Source organism: Dermacentor andersoni, chromosome 2, assembly GCF_023375885.2.
Source record: "Dermacentor andersoni chromosome 2, qqDerAnde1_hic_scaffold, whole genome shotgun sequence".
Taxonomy (NCBI): Eukaryota; Metazoa; Arthropoda; class Arachnida; order Ixodida; family Ixodidae; genus Dermacentor; species Dermacentor andersoni.
In genome coordinates this window covers 69943282-69971121 of record NC_092815.1, presented here as the reverse complement: position 1 = coordinate 69971121, position 27840 = coordinate 69943282, and the positions used below count along the sequence as shown (strand labels likewise).

At 46.3% G+C, this 27840-nt stretch overlaps 1 protein-coding gene across 4 annotated transcripts in view; it reads left to right on the top strand.

Moving 5' to 3' along the window:
- Positions 1–8229, top strand: part of Mef2 (myocyte enhancer factor 2) — a 145249-nt gene extending 137020 nt beyond the window's left edge. For 3 of the 4 annotated variants that reach the window (XM_050188841.3, XM_050188842.2, XM_050188843.3), the window contains exons 9-11: positions 472–628; positions 1599–1886; positions 5525–8229. In XM_050188841.3, coding sequence (XP_050044798.1) covers positions 472–628; positions 1599–1886; positions 5525–5549 — 470 coding nt within the window. In that variant the 3' untranslated portion in view covers positions 5550–8229. The remainder of the gene's footprint in view (positions 1–471; positions 629–1598; positions 1887–5524) is intronic. The other variant, XM_050188844.3, reaches the window with a different exon arrangement.
- Positions 8230–27840: the final 19611 nt, after the last annotated feature.

Here is a 27840-nt window from a genome sequence, read left to right as displayed (position 1 = left end):
TTGCAGAAAGCACATTTTGGAGCGTTGGCTGTTGTGCACCTCCTCCACAAAATGTCAGTGCCACAACTTGCTGTCTGTGACACAATCACCACCACTTTTCATTGAACATGTTACGTGCCTTCTGATTGTACTTGTCCCCTACATGTGCAATCCTCAACACTTTCTTTGTGTACAGTCATCATTGTTTCTGTGACAGCAGTGTGTGGTGCCTGCCACGGCAGCCCAGTCGCTATGGTGTTGCGCTGCTCAGCTCGAGGTTGTGGGTTCAACCCTAGACGTGGCAGCCCCATTTCAATGGGGGCGCAATGCAACACCCCTCGTTTACTGAGATTTAAGTGCCTGTTAAAAAACCCCAGGTGGCCAAATCAATCTGGAGTTCTCTGCTACGGTGTACCTCATAATCAGAACATTGCTTTGTCATGAGAAAACCCCAGAATTTTTTAGCAGTGTGTGGTTATGCCTTCATTCAAGGCTTCCTGTTGCCTCCCACACTTGCAGCGGACTTCCAGCTAAACCCTGAACTTGGCCTTGCGGGTTTCAACTCTCCAGGGCTGATGCATAACTGGTCTACTCAAGGTCCCCTGGCCAATGCTGCTGTGCCTTCTGGGGCCATGCAGGCTCACTCCAGGCAAGTCTTGCGTGAAGATGCTTATTGGCTTTCAGCTTTTGTTGGCCTGTGCTTTTGTTGTATGTGGAATCAATAATGAATAAATTAAGCTATAGTTAGTGGAATGGATCAGCCTTAATTGTTAAGTACAAAGAAGCACTTGCGACAGATATTGCAGCAAACGTTATGTACGTTCGGCTGTACCAAACTGTAAGTACTTCAGCGCCAGCATGGGCTTGGAATGTTTAATGCTGATGGCTAAGTGCACTGAAGATTTAAAAGAGAAAAACTCCAAGGACACACAAGCACTTCTTATGAGTTATGCATGCAAAAGCATTAATGCCAACTTGAACGCCACTGGGCTATCCTTCAAGTTAGGAACTCCTTGCGGGCAAGCGAGTGTGATTTGTCCTTACCGAGGCACAGTTAGAATGCAGGCGAGAGCTTGGGTGGACAAGGAATGCGCGGATAACACGGGCTTCTGAGAGCGAGGGTGATTTGGCCTCTTCCCTCACGCAACACCTGGTGCGCTACTGCGGCAGCAGGTGTTCCCTTTCGCCTGCTGTGCTTCATCGAGGCAAGCTCATGCCGTGGTGTTGCAGTCAACAAGAACTCCGTCAAGGCGCGCTCGTGATATGACGTCGCAGCCAATGCGAATTTGTGCTGTTTCGCTGCTACAGGCGCCGGACGCTGGCTTTTTACTCAACGAGCCGTTTGACGGTTTTGCACCAAAAGACCTTTGGACTTGGGGGCAATGTTACACCTACTCCCTGGTTCCGTAGCTCTGCCCGCATTACTACAAAAATTTGTCTTATTGTTCTGTTGTGAGTGGCCGCCGAGTGTTACTGAAGCTCAGCGACCTCTTTTGATGAGCGGTGGTCAGACTTTCCGGAGTTGAGATGGAGTGTCACAGAGCCGAAATATGTTGTTGCCCTGTGCTTTTGTTGCCAAGCACGTCCTAAGCCAGTGCCACTGACTTTTGTGTGTGCAGTGGGAGCCCCAGTGTTCTTGGCAGCCACTTGTCTCTAGGAAATGCAACACCGCCACCTGCATCATCTCCCTTGCCCATCCGGATCAAAAGCGAACCCATTTCACCACCGCGCGGTGGCGGAGGCGGAGATGGTCTGCACGGGGGAGGCAGCAATGCTCGACCCCCATCGGGCCACTTGTCACCTCCTGGGCAGCCCCCACTGACCCCTTCCACATCTTCCTCGCCGGACCCGACAGGCGACTACGATGGTGCTAAGCGCCCACGCCTCTCGGCCGACGGCTGGCCGACGTAAGCCAACTGGAGCCGAGCCCCCTTCTGGCCCCCCTGGGGGGTTTGTCCTCCTGCTCCTCCCTGAGTCTACTTGCGAGTGTGCTGTGTGTTACTTCCTCCCCTCTTTTGCTGACTGTGCGGCGTGCAAGCAGGGTCATCCTCCCACCACACACGGGAGAAAGGCTGTGTGCGCTGTTTCCCTGCAATGTTTTTTTTTTTTTCTTCGTGCCCAACCCCCTCCAAGGTTTACAGGGAGCAGCAAAGTCGCAGCTCCGTTTGGCGACCAAGAAAAACGCCATTTGGGCTTTCCTTCTTTGTCGTCCGCGTCAGTGATGAAGACCGGAAGCATGTACATAAAAATGGCGCGGCTGTGCCCGCCGCTCTGGCCTTTTTTCGACTTTTCGTCGAGGCTAGTTACTTGGCGGCTCCACCTGCCAGAGTAAAAGACGCACCTCTGGATGTCTTCTCTCTCTCTTTTCATTATTGTTTTTATTCCTGCTGCACCTGTGGCACTCATTAGGTAGAGTGAAAAAAATATATGTGTGGGTAGGTGACTTACTACTACACAAAAAGGCGTCAGCAACAATCTTAAACACGTGCGAGGCACAGCTACTTGAGCTCCACTCTTGTTCCACTCGTTTACAGGCGCGGCCTGTGCGCTGTGCCGCTGAACAATGGAGCCAGGGGCGTTCTTTTTAGGAGGAAGTACAAGTTTGCCCTCAAGGCCTGCACTGCTGAGAGAGAGAGAGCATTGCCATGGGATTGAACCAGGGCCGAACAAACGCCCGTTGTGGCCAACTCAGTCAGGTCCAGAGCCAAGGGAAGCGCCATGTAGGGCACACACACAGTGAGATAGAGCTAGTGACTAGCACAAACCCCTCCCCAAGGCAGTGAGTGCAGCCAAACATGGACCGTTTGTAGACACACGTGTTTTTTTGCATACCAAAGTCAAGTTCGTTGAGAGGGCAAGGTCGCACCCAGTTTGTTGTCAAGCAATGTTGTTGCCGGTAGGAAGTAGTGCCAGGTTGTTCTCTGGAAAAAAAAAAGCGGTGCACCGTATACGGAAGAGACCGCATGCACATCCTGCCTCTTGTTTTAGATAGAAAGAGCACGCGTTGTCAACATGACCATATTTTTGGTATCTGCCAGTCAAGCGCATGGCACGGCTTCCCCCAGCATCCCCTGTTCTTCACAACAGTTTTGTCCTCGTGGTGAAAAAGTTTGGTGATACACCCAACAAGCATGAAGTAAACATGAAACCACACACTCGCCCACCCACTTCTTTTCCCTCCACTACTTGTGTGTGTGTGTGTGTGTGTTCCAAAAAAAGTGCATGTGTTCTAGTGACTGTAGTGCTGTGTGCCTTTGGACAGGGGAAACAGAAAAAAAAGAAAAAACCTTTTGACGGTGAAGCCGCAAAGAGGGGTGAACACTACCTATCTATCAACCTTGTTTCTGTTGAGGTCTCAGTGTTTACACGCTGAATATAAATATTATATATATAAATATATATTATACACACCACGCGTGCACGCGCGTATAAAGTATATTTCATACGTGATGCACCAGCTCATGTCAGTTTTGTTTTTATTTCTTTCTGCTTCTCCAGCAGCTGTCATGAGGGTCTTTTGCTCCTGCTTGTTGCCCTCATTAATGTTGCACTAGAAAGCATACTGCCGCATCCCTCTTGGAAGAAAAAAAACGTTAAAGGAATGAGCAAATTGAGTCTGTGTGAGATGAAGTGTTTACTGCTGTTCTCACCCTACGTCCTTTTATCGACGTGCTCATTTCACTTTTTGCATTGTCAGCTGTCGTTATTAGAATTACACACAATATTTCGACATTTCTTTTCTGTTGTCGCGGCTACTTAGAGTCATAAGTTGCCATGTGTCAAAGAAAGCATGAGAGAGAAATAAATTTTTATCGCCCTTTCTGCAAATTTAGAAGCTAGCACACACATACACTCTCGCAACACTGTACCGTTCCCAGCACTGGTCCTTCACATGCCCCCGTTACACGCACACCTCGTTAGGAGAGTTAGCATCAGTTTTTCGGAACACAAAGGGAAAAGGAGTCAGAAGAAAATACAAAAACCAAAAAAGATTGTAATGGTCTGCCATCAATGACAGGCTAAGCATTTTACCCCTGCTCCAAAGTGTGTGGACCCATTGGCATGACTTTCACGCACATGTGCGATTATGTCTACACACGCAGAAAACCTTCATTTGTTTGCTTTTTTTTCTGCACTGTACACGGACGATGCCTTACCAGAAACTGTACAAGGATGGGCGAGAATAGGGAGCCACAAATGCTTGTTGTAGACGTTGTTGCGACAAAACCGAGTTTAAAAAAGAAACACTTGGTAATTGTGACATGTTAGTTGTAGGTTAGTTTCTCTTGCCTTTCCCTTGACTGTTGCTGCCACCTGCTGCTAGTTAAGTTATGTCGAAGGCCTTGCGAGAAAAGAAAAGATGTTATGGAAGAAAAATTCTCCCAAATGTGAATGGAAAGAGGAAGGAGCTGCTTGTGTTCTTTGACTTGTTGTTGCTTTGAGACTTGACGGGATGAGGGGCATGTTTCAGCACTCATGCCATTCACCTTGTACGATGAAGGCCTGCTTAACTTATTTGTCCTTGGAAGCTGTACTTTTAGAAGTGCACAGGGTGTGTTGGGAAAAGGCTGGCATGATGACCCCATAACCTTACATCTCGCCATGGGGCTGTCCTGTAAAAATTGCTTTTTGGTTTTCTTTTTTACCACCCACACCCCCTTTTCCATGTGCTTATGTGTGCGTGTAATATATGTGCACCTGGTAAATTGTCCCACGGCCTACTCTCTTCTTGTCTTGCCACCATAAAAACAAGTACAGATTCATGGACACTGAAACTACTAGGTGTGCATTCTTTTCTCTCTCTCCATTTTTTTTTTTTGCATTTGGATTTAGCAAATGAGTTAATATATTATTGCAGTGTTCTTATACATTTTCCAGTGCATCTTTTGCCCTTGCCCCCCCCCCCCTTTTTGTTGTGATGAAGACAATGATAATTACTCGTTTTTGTCATAAAGCAAAGCGGTGTTCATTTCTTGTCATTTTTCTGTGTACTGCTGTGTTGTTTTTCTTTTCCCCTTCTCTTGCTTATGTAAAGGATGCATCTTATCCTCATGTTTTAACAGATAATATATTACATGTATGTGTACAGTAAATGACAGGAAAAAAAAATTATATGAATGTTGCGCATAGTATATATTCATACATTTAAGCTGCTGGGTGTGTGTGCCCGCAGATTGCTCTGTCGTTGATGGGGAAAGAAGCAGCGAGAGAGTACACATGTGCCATGGGAGACGGAGGCGTTGACTGTACACCCCCCACCCCCTCCTTCTCTCTCTCTCTTCTTATTATTTTATTTCTTCAGTATTTCAGGCACCCTTCTCTCATTTGTCTTTCCCTTGTGTTGTCATGCTGCTGTGTGCCAAGCTTTCTCTTTGTTTTGTTTTTATTAAGCTCAGTCCCAAGCTCCACGTCCAATCACATTTTTTTTATATGTTCTCACTGTTTCATCTGCTTGCATCTTTTGTTTTTATTTTTTTTAACATCTCTTACTTTGTTTCTCTGCACTTTTCTTTCATTCTTTTTCTTTCTTTTCTTTTTATTTTAGCTTATCAAAGAGACCCTCTCTGTGAAGATCGCGAAGAATGATGCTGGTCGTTGTGTTCCTTGCGTCATCTGCATATACTGACCAGCCTCGCCGATGATAGTCAGATTATAGATCAAAAGATAAGTAGGAGTGAAGTTCAAAGAAGCATGCCCCCTGATTGACCTAGGAGTGAAACTAATCAAAATTCTGCGAAAGTGCAATAAAGTTCTTACCTTTTCTTTCTCAAGCTTTCTTTGTTTCTCTTGGGCTTTCTGGCCTTATTCTTTAAATTCCCCCCTACACTGTGCCTTTTTTTTTTTTCATGATGTCGCTGTCTGTGCAATGAATTATTTGTTCGCTGCTTGCCAACGTAATGCCACTACTTACGGGTCTCACTGGCTCGCAGAGTCACACAATGCAGAATCGCTCGTGAACCTGATTGTGAAGGTCCTGCTCAAGTTGCTTTGTAATTTTCCATACAGGGGGGGATGTCATTATGAAAACAGGCAAAGCTTTTTCTTTTTTGCTGTTGCGATGCTTGCTCTCGTATCCTTATGAGAAATTCTTTAAGTATTCGGAGTCAGTAAGTGACAGACGCCTTTATTCGCACTACATTAAACGGTCTGGAGCATCCAGTCAGCTTTGTGCCTGTTGTGCACTTTGTGCTTGCTTGCCTGTATTGCTGAAAGTGACAGGCTGGTCTAGCATATCGCATGCACGTATCAGGTTCAGTTTGCTTTGGAAAATGTTGCCGCAAGGTTGAACTGAAGTGAGCGTTATGACATCTAGGCCTTCCATTTGGCATAGCAATGCAGTAGTCCCAACTGAAAATGTGAAGCATTTAATGCAGCTTTTGATAGTCAGTCCTAAAAGCACATTTATTATATAGATATATCAATTCAGCAACCATAAAGCCAGATTATTTAAAAGAATGTTAAGTAGGTAATATATTTTCCTTGTTGGCACTGGCCTATGCTGAACAGAATATGCAACCAGTGTTGCATAGAGTCACTATTGTTACTTTATTTCTTCTTTTTATCAAAATTGTGGGCCCTAATACAACTTTCTTTTGGCAGGGTTTTTTGCATCCATTAGTAAAAGGGCTAAACTGACTTAGAGGCTGGAAACTCTTTGGAAAATATTCATGTTGATAATTTATTTATTAGAAAAACTGTGCATAACATATTTTCTTTAGAGTTGCTCTTAAGGTAATCGTCTGGTGATGTAAATGCAGAAAAAATAGTGAACTACATGTGAAAGGTCACTTTAGGTTTGAGCAAAATGGCTTGGCATGTATCCATTGTTGATGTGCTCTTAAATGCGCGCTTACCTATGTGTGCATTTAAATGTGCAGATGCATGCTCAAATGTAGTATTATCTATTATAAAAATTTCCACGGCGATGAGTGGTGTACAACATCGTAGTGACCCTCAAATTTCTGTTTAACACTTCGCTTCAGGTTTTTCCTGTTGCAGCTTTGCATGTGTTCAATAAATAGTCCTTTTAGACTTATTGTGCGGAATTTGGCTTTCTCTGGCAGCTGTCGACAAGCACAGGATGTGTAATGAAACGTCTCTGGTGTCATAGTGTGTCAGGCCGATGTTGTGGTGTCAGGGTCTGTATGCAAGAGCAAAAAAAAAAAAAGGCTTTTTATGAAAGTTACAGTTGTTTTTACATGCCTGAAAAATTGTCTGCTTGTCATTTTAGACACAGGGGAACATGGTCCGGCTTAAATTTCGGAATGTTGATGGTTCTGTCAGCGGAACCCCTTAAGGTGTCTTATTAATTTGCAGCTAAGCTGCCCCGCCTTTAAGTCAAAATCTGGTCAAAATAGGGGTACAGCCAAAGTTTCAGAGTGACATGTAGTGATAGTGTAATACATCAAAGTTTAAAATATTGGAGCTTAAAGAGGAGCCCTAATCAGTTGTTGAAACATTGAATGGTACTTTCCTTGTCACCTTGTCCTGACATCTTGAAGCATATCTTGGCGTCTCGAGTCTGCAAGCTATTTCCGACATTATTAAAGGCATTGTTACTGCTTATCAAAGCCTCTATTAAAGTGTAGCTACAGCTTCTCAGAGTCAAAGGTTTTCGTTTTATTATTTTTTTTTAAGTTACAGAAGTTGCAGACTGGTCAGCCAGAAATGTGAACACAGTTGCTACGACGATTTTTCAGTCACTTGTTGATGTTGGAGTGTATTATATGCATCATTATTTTGAATTATGTGGCCACTGCAGAGATTGTTAGCAAGTACTAAACGAGCGGGTGTACAATACGTGAGTGGAATGAAGCTTACTTATTTCGCAGATGGTATACCAGCTGCGTATAAAATGGCGCAAGTGTTTTTGCTAATAGATTTTATATGAAGGGGGAGAGTGAAACTCATGCCAGCCTCTTCCCTTGAAAATGTTTTTTTTTTCTCTCTCTCAAATACCAGTATTTCTTTTTTGTATGCATGTGTCTCGCCCCTTTTTTTTCTCCCCATCTTTGTATGTTGTTTTATTTTTTTATATATATTTTTTTCAATGGCCTGAACGCACACTGTGTCGGTTGTTAATGGAGAGAACTTGAAAGACGCTAACAGTGTGTGTTTTTGCCTGGTGGTCAGTCGACATCATCAAAAGGACGACACACTTCACGCGATGCAGGTTGTTGTGTACTATTTTTATCTGCCTCGGAAAAAAAAAAGATTGAAAGGAATAAATGCGGTTCATTAATGGCCTGACTTGTGTGTTGTGACTTTTATGTGAACAAAATGGAACTCTATCACAAGATAGGACTGCATAGTTTCATTGTTGTACATCATGTGTGGTAGCGTAATGGACATACAAGATGAAGGTAACACAGAGATGAAGCACTACAAACTAAAGGTTATCGAAAGAACTCAAACATTTATGCACGTGAAGAATTGCAGGTAAGTAGACACATACTAAGAAAAAATAAGAAACAGGAAAACTCAATGCCATTGTGTGGTGCCCATAAAGGTAATTCCATCTTGGTGCAGTGATACCCAGGCCTGACCTGCATACTTGTTGCTGCTAGAATGATTAAAGTAGGCTTCTGCAATTTACCTTGTGCTCATTACATGATGGCAATTGAGAACGTGCATATTTTCAGAGAGTGAGCGACATCTACACATGATGCAGCACTGTGCCAAGTGCGAAAATGCAGGGAAGCAGCCATTGAACTGGTGTGTTCATGTAGGCACACTTTGAGGCAGTGCCTTGATTGGCCACTGTAGCTTTGATGGCACGTCAGTGGTATGTAACTACCCTCCCTCTAGAGAAAAGTAAGTGCTCTGACAACACTTCTTTTATTCCAGCCTCGGAACTTGTTGAACCACTTAGCAAATTCTTTGTTACTTCTGCTTTGCTGAAAAAAAAGATAACCTCTAGATCACTGCATTCTCCTCGGGCCTATACAAAAGGCCGTGAACATATGGCGATACCACTGTCCTCTTCAAATGCTTGAAGTGACTATGGTACCTTTGGTCCACTGTGCTTAAGGTGCCTTGGAACACTTTCACAGGTGGACAAAATGACAGTAGTCTGGAAAACCAGCTTCCTTGAATTTCGCCACCTGCCATGGGAACCTTTGTTGATAACCATGATGGCATGGCTTCTGTTGTGCCACATGTATCGTTCTGCAGTACAACATGTTCAGTCGACATCAACTAGCCCAATTTTCTGTTATGATAAGCTCATTGTTGCAACTGGCAGTACTAAGCACCTCAGCTGGAAAAGCAAAAAGACATGCATCTACAAGTGCCCATCGCACCAACATATATGCCAGAGGCTTTACCAGAAGTTTGTAGACAAACTTTGTGAAGGTGTAAAAAGTGAATCTGTGGTGAAATAGACGGAAGTAGCAAACCGCATGGTAAAGGCAATTAAACTGAATTTTAAAGGTTGAATGAGTACAAGAACCACTTCACAAGCACCTGAATCTGTAGCACTATACTCGTATGGATCACTACATGGTTATAAAAAGTATGTGAGCAAGAAACTCATATGCAAAAAGGATAATGCACACAAGTGCTTCTTGTCATCTTTCTTCTTGTGGCTGCATTTTTTCATGCCCAGATCCTTCTTGTAACACTGGTTAGGCAGCTTGCCTAACAGCAGGTCCTACTGATCTGTACGTGTAGTAAATGCATACAACATACAGTGAACTCTCACTTGAGTGAATTTCAAGGGACCCAAGGAGATAGTTCACCCAAATGAAAGTTCACTAAACTAAATATTCTTTAGAATATGGAACAGCATAGCGTACAGCAGACAATGAGTCAAACGTGCGAAAGGCAATTCATGGAGTTATGTAGATCAATATATATGAAGTGCGTAACAGTTACGTTGCTGCCTATTTGATTGTGAAAAAAAAAAATATATATATATATAATTTTCATTTGCACTGGTGCTCTTTAAGTGCAGGAAGTAACACGGCTGCCCAGAGAGTCTATGTCTTTGTGCCTTTTCTCTGGCACAGATTGTTGCTGAGACACAAAATCTCGCAATGTTCCAAGGCTCCCTACAGCCTCGGCTAGAGTTACAGTGTTTGAATCTGCCTCTGCCATTGCATTTTCCTCGCCGCACTCTTCTTCGGGACGAACATAGGCAAAAAATTTTAACAGCTCAGTTCAGTACAAGTAACGAGCTCACTGTCACTGCACATAGTCTTCAAACAAAGTGTTGCTGTCAATGTCTAGATGGTGACAGCCTCTGTCCACATCGCAGGGTCAATCACTTCATCGCGCTGTTCCTCTTGCTCGCTTTCATTGCACAGGGTGGAAAGGCCTGATTGATGCCAGCAGTTTCTAATTGTAGCCGGTGTTACTGTCCACCAGGAGCCTCAAGTTCGTTCAACTGAAATATTCGCTATTCGGAAATTCGTTTAACTGAAAGATTTTTGCATAGAGTGCGTAGAAAAACCGCCGGGCATTTTCTAAAAGTTCATTGTTCTGAAATATTCGTTAAACTGGTGCTCGTACAACTGAGAGTTTACTGTATATTTACGTAAATTATAATAACAGATTCCAAAAACAAACCGATGATAATGATTATTAATGACAGCATTAGTGTCCTTGAAGTCCACTGGAATTATATTGAGGGCAATTTTATGTCAGCCCCGTGAAGGATGTGGCAAGGATGCATATCTGCAACACATCTGCATGGGAAAAGAGAGAAGGTGGATCAGTGTATACATGAACATATAGCTAATTTCGAAATGTTTAAAGCAATATATGCTTTTGGCTTGCACTGTAATTCTGTTCATCTGCCAACAATGCACTTGACGTCTACGTAGGCTTTTAGTCCCACATATTCAAGTGTTGTATCTATTCACGCTACAAACTCATTCAGATTATATTCGCATCTCTTTCTTTATGGAAATAAATAACGCACATCAAGGGTCATATGAAAGTAATCCCGGTGACAACGCTGACGTCCTAAGAATATCCTCTGGACATCCAATGTCAGGACATGGATATCATAGGGATGTGTCGGATATGTGCCGAAGATGTCCTTCACAAGACCATTTGACCGCAATTTTCATGTCCTGCGGATATCCCTTGCATGTCCGCGATGGACAAAGGGCATTAAGCCGTTCAAATCGTGCAAATGATTTCCAGCAAAGCAGGAACCATTCAATCATATCATAAAATCTTCTACCGAACAGAAATAAAGCGGTGTTGTTGCTGCCGGTCTTGCAAACGCGATTCCGAGTTCTTCACTCGAAAACTCGTATCACTTTAAGCAAGCGAAAGCACGAGTGAACCGCAGCCACCGCTTCCGAAAGTTTCAAAATCTGCAAAAAAGAGCGCGAAGCGGCATCGCGTAGCGGCATAGAGTTTCTCAGTATAACACCTAGAGGGAAATCTGGCGCCACCGTCTATGGGAGGGGGCATAGAGTTTCCTACAAAATTAGGAAACTCTATGGGAGGGGGCACCGTGCCGTCATGGAGCTTCGTGACTGATAGCCACCTAGCGGGCGCTTCCAACAGTACGCACGGGAGCAGTAGCAGACGACGACCCTTTGCAGCAAGGATGGCTGAAGTTCGCGGCTGCAATTTCTCCTTTGTTCGGGTGCCAGTCTACTTCTTTTGCGGTGACAGCTCTAGGGAAGACGCTGACCTCTTTGGGAGCGGGTATGAACACGATGTTACCGGTGTTTGGGACAACATGGTCCACATACGTGCCAGGTGCGTCCCGCAGACAAACGCCATGAACCCCATTTACATGAAGTGGAGCTCATGTTAACTAGTCGATAAATTTTCTTGAGTGATGCGATCTCTCGATCGTTTTTTTTTTTTTAATTCTACCCTCGCCGTAATGCTGCTTCTGCACCTCAATAATAAGCACCCGTCGTTAGTGCAGACTTATATCAAACAAATCCGCACGGTGTGATGTCTGCATATGCTGTTGTGATTTTTCTGCCGATGAATACATGTGAAATCGCCGAATAAGTGCAGTCGAAGTCGCCTCAAGAAGAGTAATTGCGAATTTATTGATGGAAACGCGTACGCTAGCCAACGAAGTCACCAAACGCACGGGTTAATAAAAGCGCGTGTTAGCGCTGTACTGCTGATGCAATTCTGCTGCATACGCCGATGAACTGCAGTTCCCGCTGCAGTTTTTCCAATTTTAAATTCCCCAAGGGAGCTTCTTGGAAACGTACAAAACTAAAGTCTGACTAACTTTTCAGTACATTTTTTATATTACTAGAGAGAGTTGCCACATGATATATTTAAAGGCAGAGCAGCGCCAGTCAAAGTAGATTAGCGTTGGCGGCAAGGCCGGGTTTAGTTCTCTGCAGCGTAAGTATAATAAGAAAGAATTCAGTTGAGTACAAAATTCACATGCAAGAAGGGACTACGTTGTGAAACAAACAAATCACTCGGCGTGTTAAGTCTGTTCAGGCAGCATCGAGGTGTGATGACTTCCCAAACGTGACGCGAACTTTTCAGGTAGAAATGGAACAAAAACACCATATGCAGCAACTATTAGCAATTCTCGCCCTGAACTACCTATTTTCTAAACACATTTACCCAAATGTCAGCTGTCTTACGCTTGTTGATTGGCTTGGAAAATTCTGCCAGTTCTATTCTAGCTGTAGGGTTAGAGGCTTTCATACATTGGCGTTTCTTGATCAGATCTTTCGTCTCCTGCGATAGCTCACTGGTATCCTGTCTAACGGAGTCACCACCGACTTCTATTGCACACTCCTTAATGATGCCCATAAGATTGTCGTTCATTGGTTCAACACTAAGGTCCTCTTCCTGAGTTAAAGCCGAATAGCTGTTCTGTAGCTTGATCCGGAATTCCTCTATTTTCCCTCTTACCGCTAACTCATTGATCGGCTTCTTATGTACCAGTTTCTTCCGTTCCCTCCTAAAGTCTAGGCTAATTCGAGTTCTTACCATCCTATGGTCACTGCAGCGCACCTTGCCGAGCACGTCCACATCTTGTATGATGCCAGGGTTAGAGCAGAGTATAAAGACTATTTCATTTCTAGTCTCGCCATTCGGGCTCCTCCACGTCCACTTTTGGCTATCCCGCTTGCGGAAGAAGGTACTCATTATCCGCATATTATTCTGTTCTGCAAACGCTACTAATAACTCTCCCCTGCTATTCCTAGAACCTATGCCATATTCCCCCACTGACTTCTCTCCAGCCTGATTCTTGCCTACCACGGCATTGAAGTCGCCCATTAGTATAGTGTATTTTGTTTTGATTTTAGCCATCGCCGATTCCACGTCTTCATAGAAGCTTTCGACTTCCTGGTCATCATGACTGGATGTAGGGGCGTAGACCTGTACGACCTTCAATTTGTACCTCTTATTAAGTTTCACAACGTGACCTGCCACCTTCTCGTTAATGCTACAGAATTGCTGTATGTTACCAGCTATATCCTTATTAATCAGGAATCCAACTCCTAGTTCTCGTCTCTCCGCTAAGCCCCGGTAGCACAGGACGAGCCCATAGCTACACTATAGCTACACTCAAATATTATCGCGTAAGATCTTATTTTATTTCTGCAGTGTCTTATATAATGCAAAACACGTTACATAAACGTTGTATGACTTTGAGATAGAAGCACGGTTTACTATTGTTTACACCAGGACACACCATTCTTGTGCAATTATGTTTCCGATTTAACTCCAGAGAATATTTATTTCTTTCTTTTTACAACAGCAACAACAACCGTGCATGTACTTATATAAAAATACTCATCAAGTATTTATGGAAATAAAAATTTTGTATTGTGATAAAATGTTGCGCCCTTGAGAGGAATGCTACAAGAGTGGGCTAGGCTGCAGCGGCACCGGCACCATGTTTAATCGCTGCTTGTTCTTCATGAAGTGCTTCGGCTTCCTTGCTGTACTCCCCCTTTGCGGCATCACATGGCTTGGGACTGCTTCGTCTGACTTGGCTCTCTTTGCGGTCGAGCACGTGGATGTCACCGAGTGCTTGCCCAGGAACTGCTCTATCGCTTCCATATGCGATTGCCTCGGCGCGTCCCTCTTCAAGCTACAGCATGCCAGTCACCTCGATGTTCTGTCCTTTGATCAGCCAATCATCGACAACTCTCGGTCTGTGACGTCAACAGCCGACGGTATAAAAGTCCAGCGCGTGGATCGACTCTTCAGTGGGCTAGGCTGCAGCGGCATCGGCACCATGTTTAATCGCTGCTTGTGCTTCATGCAGGTATGTTACTATCCTGATGCCGAGTGTATCCGATCTGACGATCGCTCTCTGCTGCTGCTCCCTTGCCCACAAAGTCTTGTATCCTACTGCTCGCATGCATTGTATTGCGCAAGTTGTCTCCTCTTGAGCGGAGATGTGGAAATCAACCCTGGCCCAGGCCCTCGGTCTAGGTCTAGGCGTGGATCCGGTTCCGCTCCCGATGAAAATGATGCTCGCCCTTCCTTTGATAGCCATGGCAACAACGGCCCTTCGGTATCCGAAATGTTCTCTAAATTATTGGAGGGGCAGACTCAGTTGGCACGAGATGTTGCGGAAATTAATACCCGTGTCACACGGGCGTTTGGAAGGCCTTCCAACCGATAGTCAGTTGACTCAAAGGTCAAGTTCGAGCTGCTACATGGGCGGTTTCGAAGGCCGCCGAGTCAATAGTCTATCGACTCAACGGAGCACCCTACAACTCTATCGAAATCTCAATGGCCTTTGAGCAACGGAAGCGGAAACAGCGCGAACATGCCCGCTCGTTCACAATGTGCTCGTACTCACGGTTAGAAAGAACAAATCAAACCAAATGCTTTAAAAATACTATATATGAGTGTTATTCATTATTCAATAAAGTGTTTTTGCCACTTAACATGTGCGAACACACACCAAAACGGCAGCCGCATCGAGAGGCGCAAACGTTGCCGCAGTTTCACTACTCAACAACTTAAAAACTAAACATATATGTATGGCAATGTATAAACAAATTTTTTAATGTAAAAACAAACATAAAAGAAATAATAGTGTTTTTAAATGGTTTTAATGTTGTTTAACTTTTCGTGACATGAAAACGAAAATAAACATCCGCAGCGCCACACAATTTTGCGAGAAACGCCTGAACCACTCAACGGCCTTTCAAAAGTGCCGTGTAGCAGCGCGACAACTGCTTTGAGTCGATAGAGTTGTGGCGTTTCAAAGGCCGTTGACTGGAAGGCCTTCCAAATGTGCCCGTGTGACACAGGTATCAACAGTCAGTTGCGCGTCGCTTTGATGTTTTAGAGTCACGTGTTCATGCACTAGAATCCACTCCTATGCCCAAAGACTCTAGTTTACTGCGTGATTTACGTACTGAAATAAGTGCCTTGACTACTAAGGTAACGGACTTGGTCTTAAAAAATGACAGTCTTGAAAATCATTCTCGTAGAAACAATCTGATAATACACGGTATTTCTGAAGCAATGAATGAAAACGCTACCACCCTGATGACTGCAGTTTCATCTGTGTTTACTGAGCACCTGAAGACTAGCTGCCCTCACATTGAGCGCTGCCACAGGCTCTGTAGAGCACGCGCTGCTTACATTTGTCCCGTCATTCTAAAACTTTCTAACTTCAACGACAGAACCGAGGTTCTTAGGAATATCTCAAAACTCAAGGGCTCAAATTTCGTCATTAAAGAAGATTTCTCTTCTAGAGTTCGGTTAATTCGGAAAAAAAGTCTGGGACGCATCAGCCTCTTTTCGAGACAGCGTTTCTGTTGTGAAGTTGAGATATGATCATGCTTTCATTGACAAGGTTCGTTATAACTGGGATGACAGTTCAAACTCATTAGTAATGGCACCCGCTCTACGTGTTTCTTCTGAGCCTGGCCATTTGACTTCCGTTCCATGCACTTCCTGAATTCATCCTGGCCGTGTTGAGAACCTCGTTGTCTCGAATATAAACGCTCGTAGTATTGTTAAAAAGTTTCCCGATTTATTGTCCCTTATATCTGTTCATTCCCCCCATGTTATCGGCATCAGAGACTTGGCTGCACAATGGTATTTACGAATCTGAGTTCACTCCACCCGGTTTTGTTGCCGTGCGCTTAGACAGGAATTGTGGTACTGGTGGTGGTGTGGCACTGCTTATCCGGTCGGATCTACGATTCTCAGTCTTGCCTTCTCCTCCAGAAACAGAACCCGTGTGGTGTAAAATTTACCTACATAATCGGTGTATTGTGATTAGTGTTATATATCGTCCCCTCGGCTCTACTCTTGATGTCCTTCATGCTGTTGCAAATTCCATGAGCGAGATTAACATTACAACGTCGAGGTTTATCTGTATGGGTGACTTCAACGCCCCTGGCATCCACTGGCCATCACTGTCTGCAGTCGGTTGCGACACAGCTATTTGTAAAGAACTAATAAACATTTCCTTGTCCTTTGGTCTCACCCAGGTTGTTCCTAGTGCAACCAGGTTAAATTCCGTCCTTGACTTAGTTTTTCTAAGCGCTAACCTAGCCGAACGTGACTATTCTTGCGAGGTAATTGATGGTATATTTCAGACCATAAATGTGTTTTAGTGTCACTCTCTTGTCCAATTTCTAAATCCCCCTACACGTTTACTAGTTTCCCTGATTTCACTCGTGCGGACGACAACTCCATTACTGATGTCTTATCTGATCATTTCGATACGTTTAGTGCACTTTCAGATAACCAGGACGTCAACTGCCTCGCTAATTACTTTGAGCGTCTTGTCAAATCATGTATCGAACGTATAGTGCCCATTAAAACTAAGAAAAGAAATTCTAACATTCCATGAATGACTCGTGATATCTTGCATTTGTCCCGTCGCGTTCGAAGGTTAAGGTGTTCCAGAAGAGGCAGTGATCCCATGGCTAGATTTGGCTAGATTTGATCCATGGCTAGAGGCGTTGGATAGATTTGTTAAGGCAAAGAAAGAACTCAATCTTAAGTTGCAAAAGGCCAAGGGTTTCTTTTTTCGTGTTCGCCTGCACAATTTGTTAAGAACTAGCCCACGAAAATTTTGGTCTTCTATCTTACCTCGCGATGCTTCATCAACTTCTTTCAGAACAGATAATGACGTCATCAACGACCCGGCGGTGATATCCGATGCTTTCAACAAGTATTTCCAGTCCGTTTGTTTCCGATAACAACTTTATCCCGACACTTACCGATATAGTTTCTTCTGAAGCAATCAGTGACGTTTAGATAAACTGCGAAGGCATCCTCAACCTTATATTAAACCTGGATGTTAAGAAATACACCGGTCCGGACGGGATACACAACGCGTTCCTTGTTCGTTATTCGTTGTGGTCATCGAAATATCTGTCAGTCATATTCAGAAAGTCCTTATCATCCGCTACTGTACCTTCTTCATGGAAGTTAGCCAAAGTGATCCCTCTTTATAAATCCGGAGATAAGCAGTGTTTGTCGAACTACAGGCCAATTTCACTGACGTCACAGTCATGCGAAATGCTGGAACACGTCATTCATAAGCACATCACGCTCTTTCTGGAATCAAATAATTTACTGTCTAACATGCAACATGGGTTTAGGCGCGGTTTTAGCACGTTAACGCACCTAGCTGAGTTCACGCATGAGATTTCATTTAACCTTGATGTAGACAACCAGGTTGATGCCATGTTTATAGATTTCTCGAAGGCATTTGACACCGTTTTACATTCTAAACTTATTGCTAAACTTAATGCTGTACTGAATAATCCTTATTTAGTTAACTGGATTTTAAGCTTTCTCTCATTTCGCTCCCAGTTCGTCTCTTACAGTTCGACTGACTCCGCTACTGTTGATGTGACATCAGGTGTGCCCCAAGGCTCCGTCCTTGGGCCGCTTCTTTTTTATTATTATATATAAACGATTTGCCACTTCATTGCTCTTCTAACATCCGTCTTTATGCTGATGACTGCGTTCTATATGAAGTGATTAACTCTTCTTATCGCCTTCAAGAGTCGTTTTCTAGGTTTTGCGATTGGTGTAACACTTGGCAAATGAACATTAATTTCAATAAAACCGTTCTGATGTCTTTCTGCAATAAATCTTCCCCCTCCCTTTTTAATTACTCGTTCAATGGCCGTGCTATAGATAAGGTTTCTGAGTATAAGTATCTTGATGTCATTTTTACGCATAACATGTCATGGTCTAAACACATTGATTACATATGCAGTAAAGCACTAAAAAAATTAGGTTACTTGAGGCGAACGCTAACCCGATCTCCTAAAGACACAAAGTTACTAATGTATAAATCTCTAATCCTCCTTGTTCTTGATTATGCATCTGTAGTTTGGAGCCCGCATAAGCAGTTAGAGATTAATAAGCTAGAAGCAATACAGAAAAAAGCTGTGCGATTTATGTCACCGTTACGATCGCGACTTTTCGCCCTCTTCACCACTTTCTTCCTTGAACCTAAACACGCTCTCTTCTCGTCGCCGTGTCGAATCATTAAAATTCTTGCATTGCATTGTCAATTCTTTGGTTAGGCTCTCAAATGATAATTACATTAACTTCGCGCCAGGAATATCAACGAGATGACATAATGACCTAAACCTGATACCCTACTACGCACGTACTAACATGTTCGAAATTCAGCTTTTTTTTCCCCGCTCAATCGAAGACTGGAATTCATTACCTGGGTCCATTCGCTCATGCTCATCCAGAATTTTTGCAACCGCCATCCCAGATGCATAATCGTGCTCACCCATACCCGGCAGCATTTTTATAACTTCTTGTGTATTTTCCTTTCATCAGTGCTCTTTTGTAAACGTGTAAATGTGTTTTGTTTCACTTGTGTCTACTGCTGTATACTCCAATGCATTTTCTGTACCTTTTCTCAACCCACTCCTGCTATAGCGCAAATTTCGCTGCTGCAGTATGTATAAATAAATAAATAAATAAATAAATAAATAAATAAATAAATAAATAAATAAATAAATAAATAAAGTGTCGTCTGCTACGATGCCTGCTCGCTGCGAACGCGAGACTTTTCTTGCAGATGGCCGGAACTTGCGAACTCTCTCGCTGTTTCGAAAGGCTGCGTCGGCTGTCACGATTTCTGAACGTCTTCAAGTACTTTTAAGCACATCTGCTGCACTACTAGCAGGGATGCTTGAGGCCTCCTACGACTATGCTTCATTTTATTTTACGTTGACGTACCGCTTCCAAAGCGTTAATTACGGCGTGGCTTTGCACTTACCCATTTTGCAACACTAGACTACAGCCAGGAAGCAGCAACCTTTCCCACCCCAAATAAGTTTGTGTTCACAAAGTCCTAAACACGCATTTCAATGAGCACATGAACGAGCAATGCATAATGAAGCCCTCAATAAAATTTGATTGTCAAGCCACTAGAAGTAAAACTGTGTATGTCTTGCATCAGTAGTGTCTTCTTTTTCCTATTCTGAAGTTTCATAAAGCACGTAACGCTACAGCGCCAACTTAACACACTTAACAAACCTAAGTCCAAACGGTCAAAACATGTTCTTTCAACGTTTACGATGCCGTCGCTTCCTCGTCAGGGCTTCGACACCACACCGGGACAAACATCGTCCCAGCCGCTGGCCCAGCGTGCTATCGCCACTTCGAGCAACAGAGCAAAGGCAGAGAGATTTGCGTTGCACTGTCCAACTGCAGGTTATAGCAATCGCGCTTGGAGCGAAACCAAAACTTCCAAAAAATACTTGTAGACTAGTTAGCCAGTCAAGAAAATCTCAATCCGTAGCCTGTACTTCTCATCATTTCCGTGGTGGATGGATGAGTGGATGGATATTATGAGCGTCCCCTTTGGAACGGGGCGGTGGGTTGCGCCACCAAGCCCTTGCTACTATACTGCCTAATATCCTACCTAGGTTAAACAATGAAAAAAGAAAAAAAAAAAACACTCTGAACTACCACGCCCAAATTTTCTGATCCCCTATTGCGAACTGCGCTTTTGTACGACCCTGTCTTTTGTCGTTTCCCTACTTTTCTTCCACCAATCTTCCAGTCGCCTCTTACTAATGTCTATTGCGGACATGTTTGCTTTACCACTGCTCCCTCTGAACCCAAGGGCTTCAAGGAGGCCAGTGGTGCCTAAATGGTTGTTGAACGACCGCAGCGCCGGCAGCGCCAGATATCCCTCTAGTTATACCACGGCCGGACTCGACTCACTCGTTCATCCGAGCGCAAAGGAAAAAAGTCGAGTCCGGCCGTGGTTATACTAATATGAAACTCTACGATGTACATCGCATGTACATATTGTTACGGGGTTAAAAACAGTCAGACGTGTATTTACAGAATATTTACAATAAGTATATCAGCTGACAAGATGGTAGCCAGCGCGCGAAGCCCAGAAGATCGCTTCTTCCGACGATGATTAAAACATCTTCTTCGTCAGCGTGTCACATGACCCCCGGCGGCTGAAGCAACGGCTCGGTGCATGCTCGGTGCTGGTTGGGAAGCGGGCGAGTGATACAACTTAAGACGCGCGACGTGGACCACGTCGGAGCGATGCTGAGCCACGGTTGGCCCAAGAGGGGCGATTTCGTACGTGACGTCAGTTACTTGACGCAAGAAGAGCCGGAGTAGCTTGAAAATAACTTTTCCGAGAGGCCAACGTACGCGTCGCGACGGTGACCAAAGAACCAGGACGCCCGGTGTGTAATGGACGTCACGATGGCGGGCGTCATATAAGCGCCGCTGATTGTCCTGCGACTCCACAAGTCGACGTCGAGCAATATGGCGTGCTTCTTGTGCTTTGAGGATGGCTTCACAGGCGTACTCGGATGTGGAATTCAGACTAGCAGGCAGAACGGTGTCGAAAGGTAACGTAGGGTCACGGCCAAACAAGAGGAAGAATGGAGAGAAGCCTGCGGTATCATGGCGAGACGAATTACAGGCGAAAGTAACGAACAGCAGCGCAACGTCCCAGTCGCGATGGTCATCGGAGACATACATGGACAGCATGTCAGTAAGGGTGCGGTTAAGGCGCTCGGTTAGACCGTTCGTTTGTGGATGGTAAGCAGTAGCAAGTTTATGTTTAGTCGCGCACGAGTGTAGAATGTCATTGACAACTTTAGAAAGAAAGTAGCGGCCTCGGTCGGTGAGGAGCTGTCGAGGGGCGCCGTGGTGAAGGATGACGTTTTCTAGGAGGAAGTCGGCGACATCGGTTGCACATCATGTCGGAAGAGCCCGTGTGATTGCATATCGGGTGGCGTAGTCTGTTGCTACAGCAATCCACTTGTTTCCCGAAGCAGACGTAGGGAAAGGGCCTAACAGATCAACACCTACACGGAAGAATGGTCCTGATGGTACGTGAAGTGGTTGAAGGCGACCAGCAGGGAGTGTGGTCGGCTTTTTGCGTCGTTGACAGAGATCACACGCAGCGACATAATGACAGGCGTCAAGGTATAGACCAGGCCAAAAGAAGCGCCGATGAACGCGGTCATAAGTCCGTTACACGCCAAGGTGACCTGCAGTCGGTACATCATGAAGCTGGGCGAGAACAGTCTGACGCAGATGCTCAGTCACAACGAAGAGTCGGGCAGGGCCGTCTGGGCGCATGTTAGAGCGGTACAATATACCATCTTGAAGTTCAAACATGCATGCGAAGGGAAGGATCGGGCGTCGTTGAAGTGAGCCGTTGAATAAGGTGTTGCAAGGAGGGGTCCCGACGTTGTTCGGCTCTAATGTTGCGAAAAGTAGCCAGAGAGAGAACGGTGACAGGTATGCCGGCCGCAGAAACATCAGGAGGGTCGACAGGATGGCGCGACAAGCAGTCCGCATCTTTATGTAACCGGCCGGTCTTGTATACAACGGAATAGTTGTATTCTTGGAGGCGCAGAGCCCAGCGGCCAAGGCGCCCTGAAGGATCTTTGAGGGACGAAAGCCAACACAGAGCGTGGTGATCAGTGATGACAGTGAATTGGCGGCCGTACAAATAGGGGCGGAATTTACCTACTGCCCAAACGAGAGCCAGACACTCGCGTTCGGTGATAGAATAATTGCTCTCCGCAGAGGAAAGAAGGCGGCTGGCGTAGGCAATGACACGTTCTCGCCCTTGTTTCTGGGCCAAGATAGCTCCAATACCGTGGCCACTGGCATCGGTACGGACTTCTGTTGGAGCTGACCCGTAAAAGTGAGCGAGAATGGGCGGGGACGTAAGCAGCCCAATCAGCTCGGTGAAAGCACCAGCTTGCTTAGGGCCCCAAATGAATGCAGCGTCTTTCTTGAGGAGCTGATTGAGAGGGCGCGCAACGCTCGCAAAATTTCGGACAAACCGACGGAAGTAGGAGCAAAGGCCCAAGAAGCTGCGAACATCCTTGGCACATGTTGGTACGGGAAAGTCTTTGACTGCCCGTATTTTATCGTGATCAGGGCGTACGCCAGAAGAATCAACGAGATGCCTAAGCACAGAAATTTCACGACGACCGAAGTGGCACTTAGACGAATTTAGTTGTAGCCCCGCCTGACGGAAAACAGATAGGATCGTCGACAGGCGCTCGAGGTGTGTCGCAAAAGTCGGAAAAAAACCATCACGTCGTTTAGGTAACAGAGGCAGATGGACCACTTGAAACCGTGTATGAGGGCGTCCATCATTCGTTCAAATGTGGCCGGGGAATTACATAAATCGAAAGGCATCACTTTGAACTGATACAGGCCACCGGGAGTAATAAAAGCTGTCTTCTCGCGGTCCATGTCATTGACGGCAATTTGCCAATAGCCGGAGCGAAGGTCGATGAACGAAAAATATTGTGATCCATTCAGGCAATCCAGGGCATCGTCAATGCGTGGTAGGGGATAGACGTCTTTCTTTGTTACCTTGTTGAGGTGTCGATAATCGACGCACAATCGCCAACGGTTGTCCTTCTTTTTAACTAGTACAACAGGGGATGCCCATGGGCTGCAAGAAGGTTCGATGATGTCTCATGAAAACATCTTGTCAACTTCGTGTTGGATGATATGTCGCTCTGTAGGCGAGACGCGGTAGGGTCGCCGATGGATCGGGCTCGCATCACCGGCGTTTATTCGATGTTTTTACGACAGATGTTTGTCCTAGAGGGCGTTCTCCGAGGTCGAATATGTCCCAGTATGAGGCAAGGAGGCAACGTAGTTCTTGAGCACGCTGGGGAGGAAGGTCGGGAGCAATCATTTTTGTTAGGGCAGTCAAATCTGAAGGGACAGGGGGCGAAGCAAGCGTTGAACTTGAGGAGCTGTCACAAGTTGAAGCCGCAATGTGGTAGTCTTTGGCTGGCGTTATTCCGCGCGGGAGAACTTGTGTACAGAGTCCAATGTTCACAAGCGGAAGGCAGGATGTGTTGTCTGAAATGGTAACGACGGTGTGAGGGAAAGCGACGTTATGCGAGAGCAGGACATCCGGATTAGGAGATACGATGTAGTCACCGTCTGGGACAGGTGGAACGGGGGAGACGCCTATGTAGGTAACGGCACGGTGAGGGAGGCGAATATGCTCCGTGGAACATAGCCGTATCGAAGCACTATCGGGAGGGTCAATAGCAGCAGGTAGAGCGAGTTGCACAACACCAGCAGAACAGTCTATCAAAGCGGAATGTGTAGACAGAAAGTCAAGGCCCAGGATGAGGTCGTGAGGGCAGTGCTCTAGTACATAAAATAAATCAGAAGTATGATGTCCGGCGACACTCACGCGAGCCGGACACATGCCAATAACGGCTGGTGTTCCACCGTCGGCGACTTGGACCACAGGCGAAGGGCCAGGAGTGAGGACTTTCTTGAGGCGATTCTGAAGCTGAGCATTCATCACAGATACGTGCGCGCCAGTGTCAATCAGAGCCGTAACAGGTACACCATCCACGTTCACGTTAATGAGGTCCCGATGTGTGGGCAAGGTCAAAAGAGGATTTTTGCGTCGGGCCGGTTTGGCAGCATCACCTCCAGGTGCTGCACCCGTTAGTTTTCCGGAAGGGTGCGCCGGAAGGAACTAGTGGACGGTGATCGGCGAGATGGGGGCGATCGGGAGAAGCAGCGACGTGGCGAAGGAGAGCGGCTAGAGCGGGTAGGACGAGAAGTGTCGCCAGAAATTGCTGGCTGCGTTTGCGGGGCGAACTGGGGAGCAGCATGAGGGCCGTGGGATGGGCGGTAGGACCAGGGGGTCGAATTCCACGAAGACCGGCAGTGACGTGAAATATGGCCGATACGGCCACAAGTGAAGCATATAGGCCTGTCGTCTCGAGTACGCCATTCGGCCGGGTTGCGATACCGCGTTGGGGCATTCAGGCTGCGGGTGCGTACGACAGTGCTGGACGGAGTGTAGTCAGGCCGATTAACTGAGCAGGCGTTGGTCAAGCCAACGTTGGCCAATTCTCGGCGCACGACGGACTGTATCAATGAGACGGTCGCCTGGCAATTGTCGGGACCATGGGTTGGGGTCGTGACAGGAGATGCGGCTTCTATTTCACGTCGGATGACATGGAGAATGTCATCAGTGCGATTAGGTATGGGCGGACTGCGGAGGTCTTCGCAGGTAGACGTAGCAGCCGTGTTGGGAAGGCGTGGAAATGAATGCGGCGACTCTTGGCTTCTCCAAACCGCCGGCATTCGGTAATGATGGCTTGCACAGTGGAAGAATTCTTGAAGACAAGGAGATGGAAGGCATCATCTGCTATGCCCTTAATGACATGTGCCACCTTATCTGGTTCGGACATCTTCGGATCCGCTTTGCGGCACAGAGCGAGCACGTCCTGGATGTAAGTGAGATAGGATTCTGTCCACGTCTGGACACGCGAAGCGAGGTCTTTTTGGGCGGTGCGCTGACGTCCAACTGGCTTGCAAAACAAATCTTTAAGTTTCTGTTTACCGATGTCCCTGCTGGTAAGTTCCTCCTCGTGGGTCTGAAACCAGACGCGTGCCGTGCCCACGAGGTAGAATATCAGATTCGCGAGCATGATGGTCTGGTCCCAGTGGTTGCTGGCGCTCACCCGCTCATATAGTTGAAGCCAGTCTTCAACATCAGTGTCGTCGGTGCCAGAAAAGGTTCCTGGGTCGCGGGGTCGTGCAAGAATGACGGTGGGCGTGGGTGCCGACGGGCCCGAAGCATCCTCGCCTTGAGCTGGCATTGTAGATGCAGCCAAGGAGCGCCCGCTGCATAAATTCGTCTTGATAATGATCCCGCAACCTCCACCAAAAATGTTAGGGGGTTGAAAACAGTCAGACGTGTATTCACAGAATAGTTACAATAATTATAACAGCTGACAAGTTGTTGTTGTCCTCCTGAGTGGCCGTGGCACATACCCACAGTGGGGGATTGGCCAAGAATCGGGTGGTTCAATTAGGTGCATAAAAATAATAATAATAACAAGGGAGTTAGCAATTTGAGCGTTGGGGTTTAAGTAGGCAGCGCGCTGTTGCGTACTCCAGGGTAGCGTACCGCACTGCTGCCGAGAAGTAGCGGCGCCTGCCTATCGAAGCTCGACCGACATTACTTATTGGGTAGCGTGGCGTTGTCGGCGGGCTGCAGGCATCCGGTAGACCATGGCGACCGAGCAAGGGCGAGACGATTTGCTAGTGCGAAACTTGCACGGTTTATTCAAAGGTAGTTGAAAGAAAATAAGAAAAGCATGAAGTATATAAAAGTACATTTCGGAGCCCCTTAAATAGGCTCTCTACAAGTGTGGGCGGGATCTTGCTTCCGTCGATGTCACGTGACAGGCACAGAGAGAGGGCCCCTCCTCCTGCATTACCGAGCAAGGAAAGGAGAAGTCAACCGTCATTTCGACGAATCCTGGTAGAAGGCCCTTTTGTGCGCAAGGTGCCTGACGTTGACCCTCGCAGGAGAAGTCAACCCTCTTTTCGACGAATCCTGGTAGAAGGCCCTTTGTGCGCAAGGTGCCTGACGTTGACCCTCGCAGGAGAAGTCAACCCTCTTTTCGACGAATCCTGGTAGAAGGCCCTTTGTGCGCAAGGTGCCTGACGTTGACCCTCGCAGGAGAAGTCAACCCTCTTTTCGACGAATCCTGGTAGAAGGCCCTTTTGTGCGCAAGGTGCCTGACGTTGACCCTCGCAGGAGAAGTCAACCCTCTTTTCGACGAATCCTGGTAGAAGGCCCTTTGTGCGCAAGGTGCCTGACGTTGACCCTCGCAGGAGAAGTCAACCCTCTTTTCGACGAATCCTGGTAGAAGGCCCTTTGTGCGCAAGGTGCCTGACGTTGACCCTCGCAGGAGAAGTCAACCCGCTTTTCGACGACTCCTGGTAGAAGGCCCTTTGTGCGCAAGGTGCCTGACGTTGACCCTCGCAGGAGAAGTCAACCCTCTTTTCGATGAATCCTGGTAGAATGTCGGGCGAAATTCCTGTCGCCACGTGGTGTCAGACGCCAACCCTAACAGCGCGTAGCCCAGAACATCGTCTTCTTGTGGCGAATGTGGCGCCAGATTTGAACCGGCGAATGTGCGCCCTACAAAGCGTGCGTAGGAAATCTATGAAGAATCGGTTTCTGCGCGCTCCATTTGTGGTGCTGATTACGCTGCAAGGGGTTTCATATGCACTATCAACGTAACTATCCCCTCACTTTTTCCGAAGCATGTCCGCAACTTCCGCGCTTATGAAATGTGCCGTGTCACCCGGACTGCCTGGCTTGATCTGGATTATTAATACTTGATCTGGATTGATTGAAGTTATGGAAATGCACAATAAATTGAAATGCATGATTGACTAAACAAGAAAATTTCATTCATTAATATTAGCTAATTACATTACGGCACTTACATATATATATTATAATACCGAGACCGATCAAGTTGTCCAGCGCTGTTTATTCCACCAAAGGCAACGCCCCCAGCTCACGCGCGAAGAAGTCGAAGAACAGTGAAGATGATGATGGCTATGTACAAATGAAAACGACGAAGTACGTTAATAGTGCTTACACTAACTTCCCCCCGTCATGGAAGCGGCCAGCCTGGCCGCAGATTAGAGATTATCTAAACGGGGAGTGAAGGGCTTCATCCGCGAGACGTGAACAATTTCAGCATTCCGGCGGCGCCGGTCAGTGACGGAGTGTACTGGGCGAACGAGATAGTTCACTGCAGATGTTTGCTGCACAACGGTGTATGGGCCAATGTAGCGTGGAAGGAACTTCTCACAGAGGCCTGGGGTGCGGACTGGAGTCCAAAGCAGGACTTGGTCTCCAGGGTGAAAACGTAGGTCACGGCGTTTGTTGTCGCAGTAACGCTTGCGCTCAGCTTGGGTAGCTTCTGTGCTTTGCCGGGCGATTTGACGGCAATGTGCAACTCGGGCAGCGAAATCTTCCGGAAGCGACGCGTTAGGCGAAGAAGGTGCGAAAAATAGTTCTCTGTCGAATATGGTGGAAGGAGATCGTCCATACACAAGGAAGAAAGGGCTGTAGCCGGTAGTTCGTTGAATAGCAGTGTTATATGCGAATGTCACAAAAGGAAGAATTTTATCCCAGTCAGTGTGGTCAGGACGGATGTACATGGAAATCATGTCAGACAGCGTACGGTGGAAGCGCTCAGTAAGGCCATTGGTTTGCGGATGATAAGTGGACGTAGATTTGTGGACGGTATTAGTGGCTCGAAGAACTTCCTCGAGGACTTGTGAAATGAACGCCTTGCCACGGTCACTGAGAAGAACGCGAGGAGCCCCGTGGCGCAAGACGATGGCGCGCAAGAAAAAGTCGGCGACCTCAGAAGCGGTGCCGGATCGCAGAGGGGCAGTCTCGGCATATCTTGTTAAATGGTCGACCGAAGTGACAATCCAACGGTGACCGGAGGGTGTCAACGGCAAGGGACCATATAAATCAATGCCAACAAATTCAAAAGGTGCGTCCGGGCAAGGGAGAGGTTGTAGTAAACCGGCAGGAGGGGATGTCGAGCGTTTGCGGTGCTGACATGACGC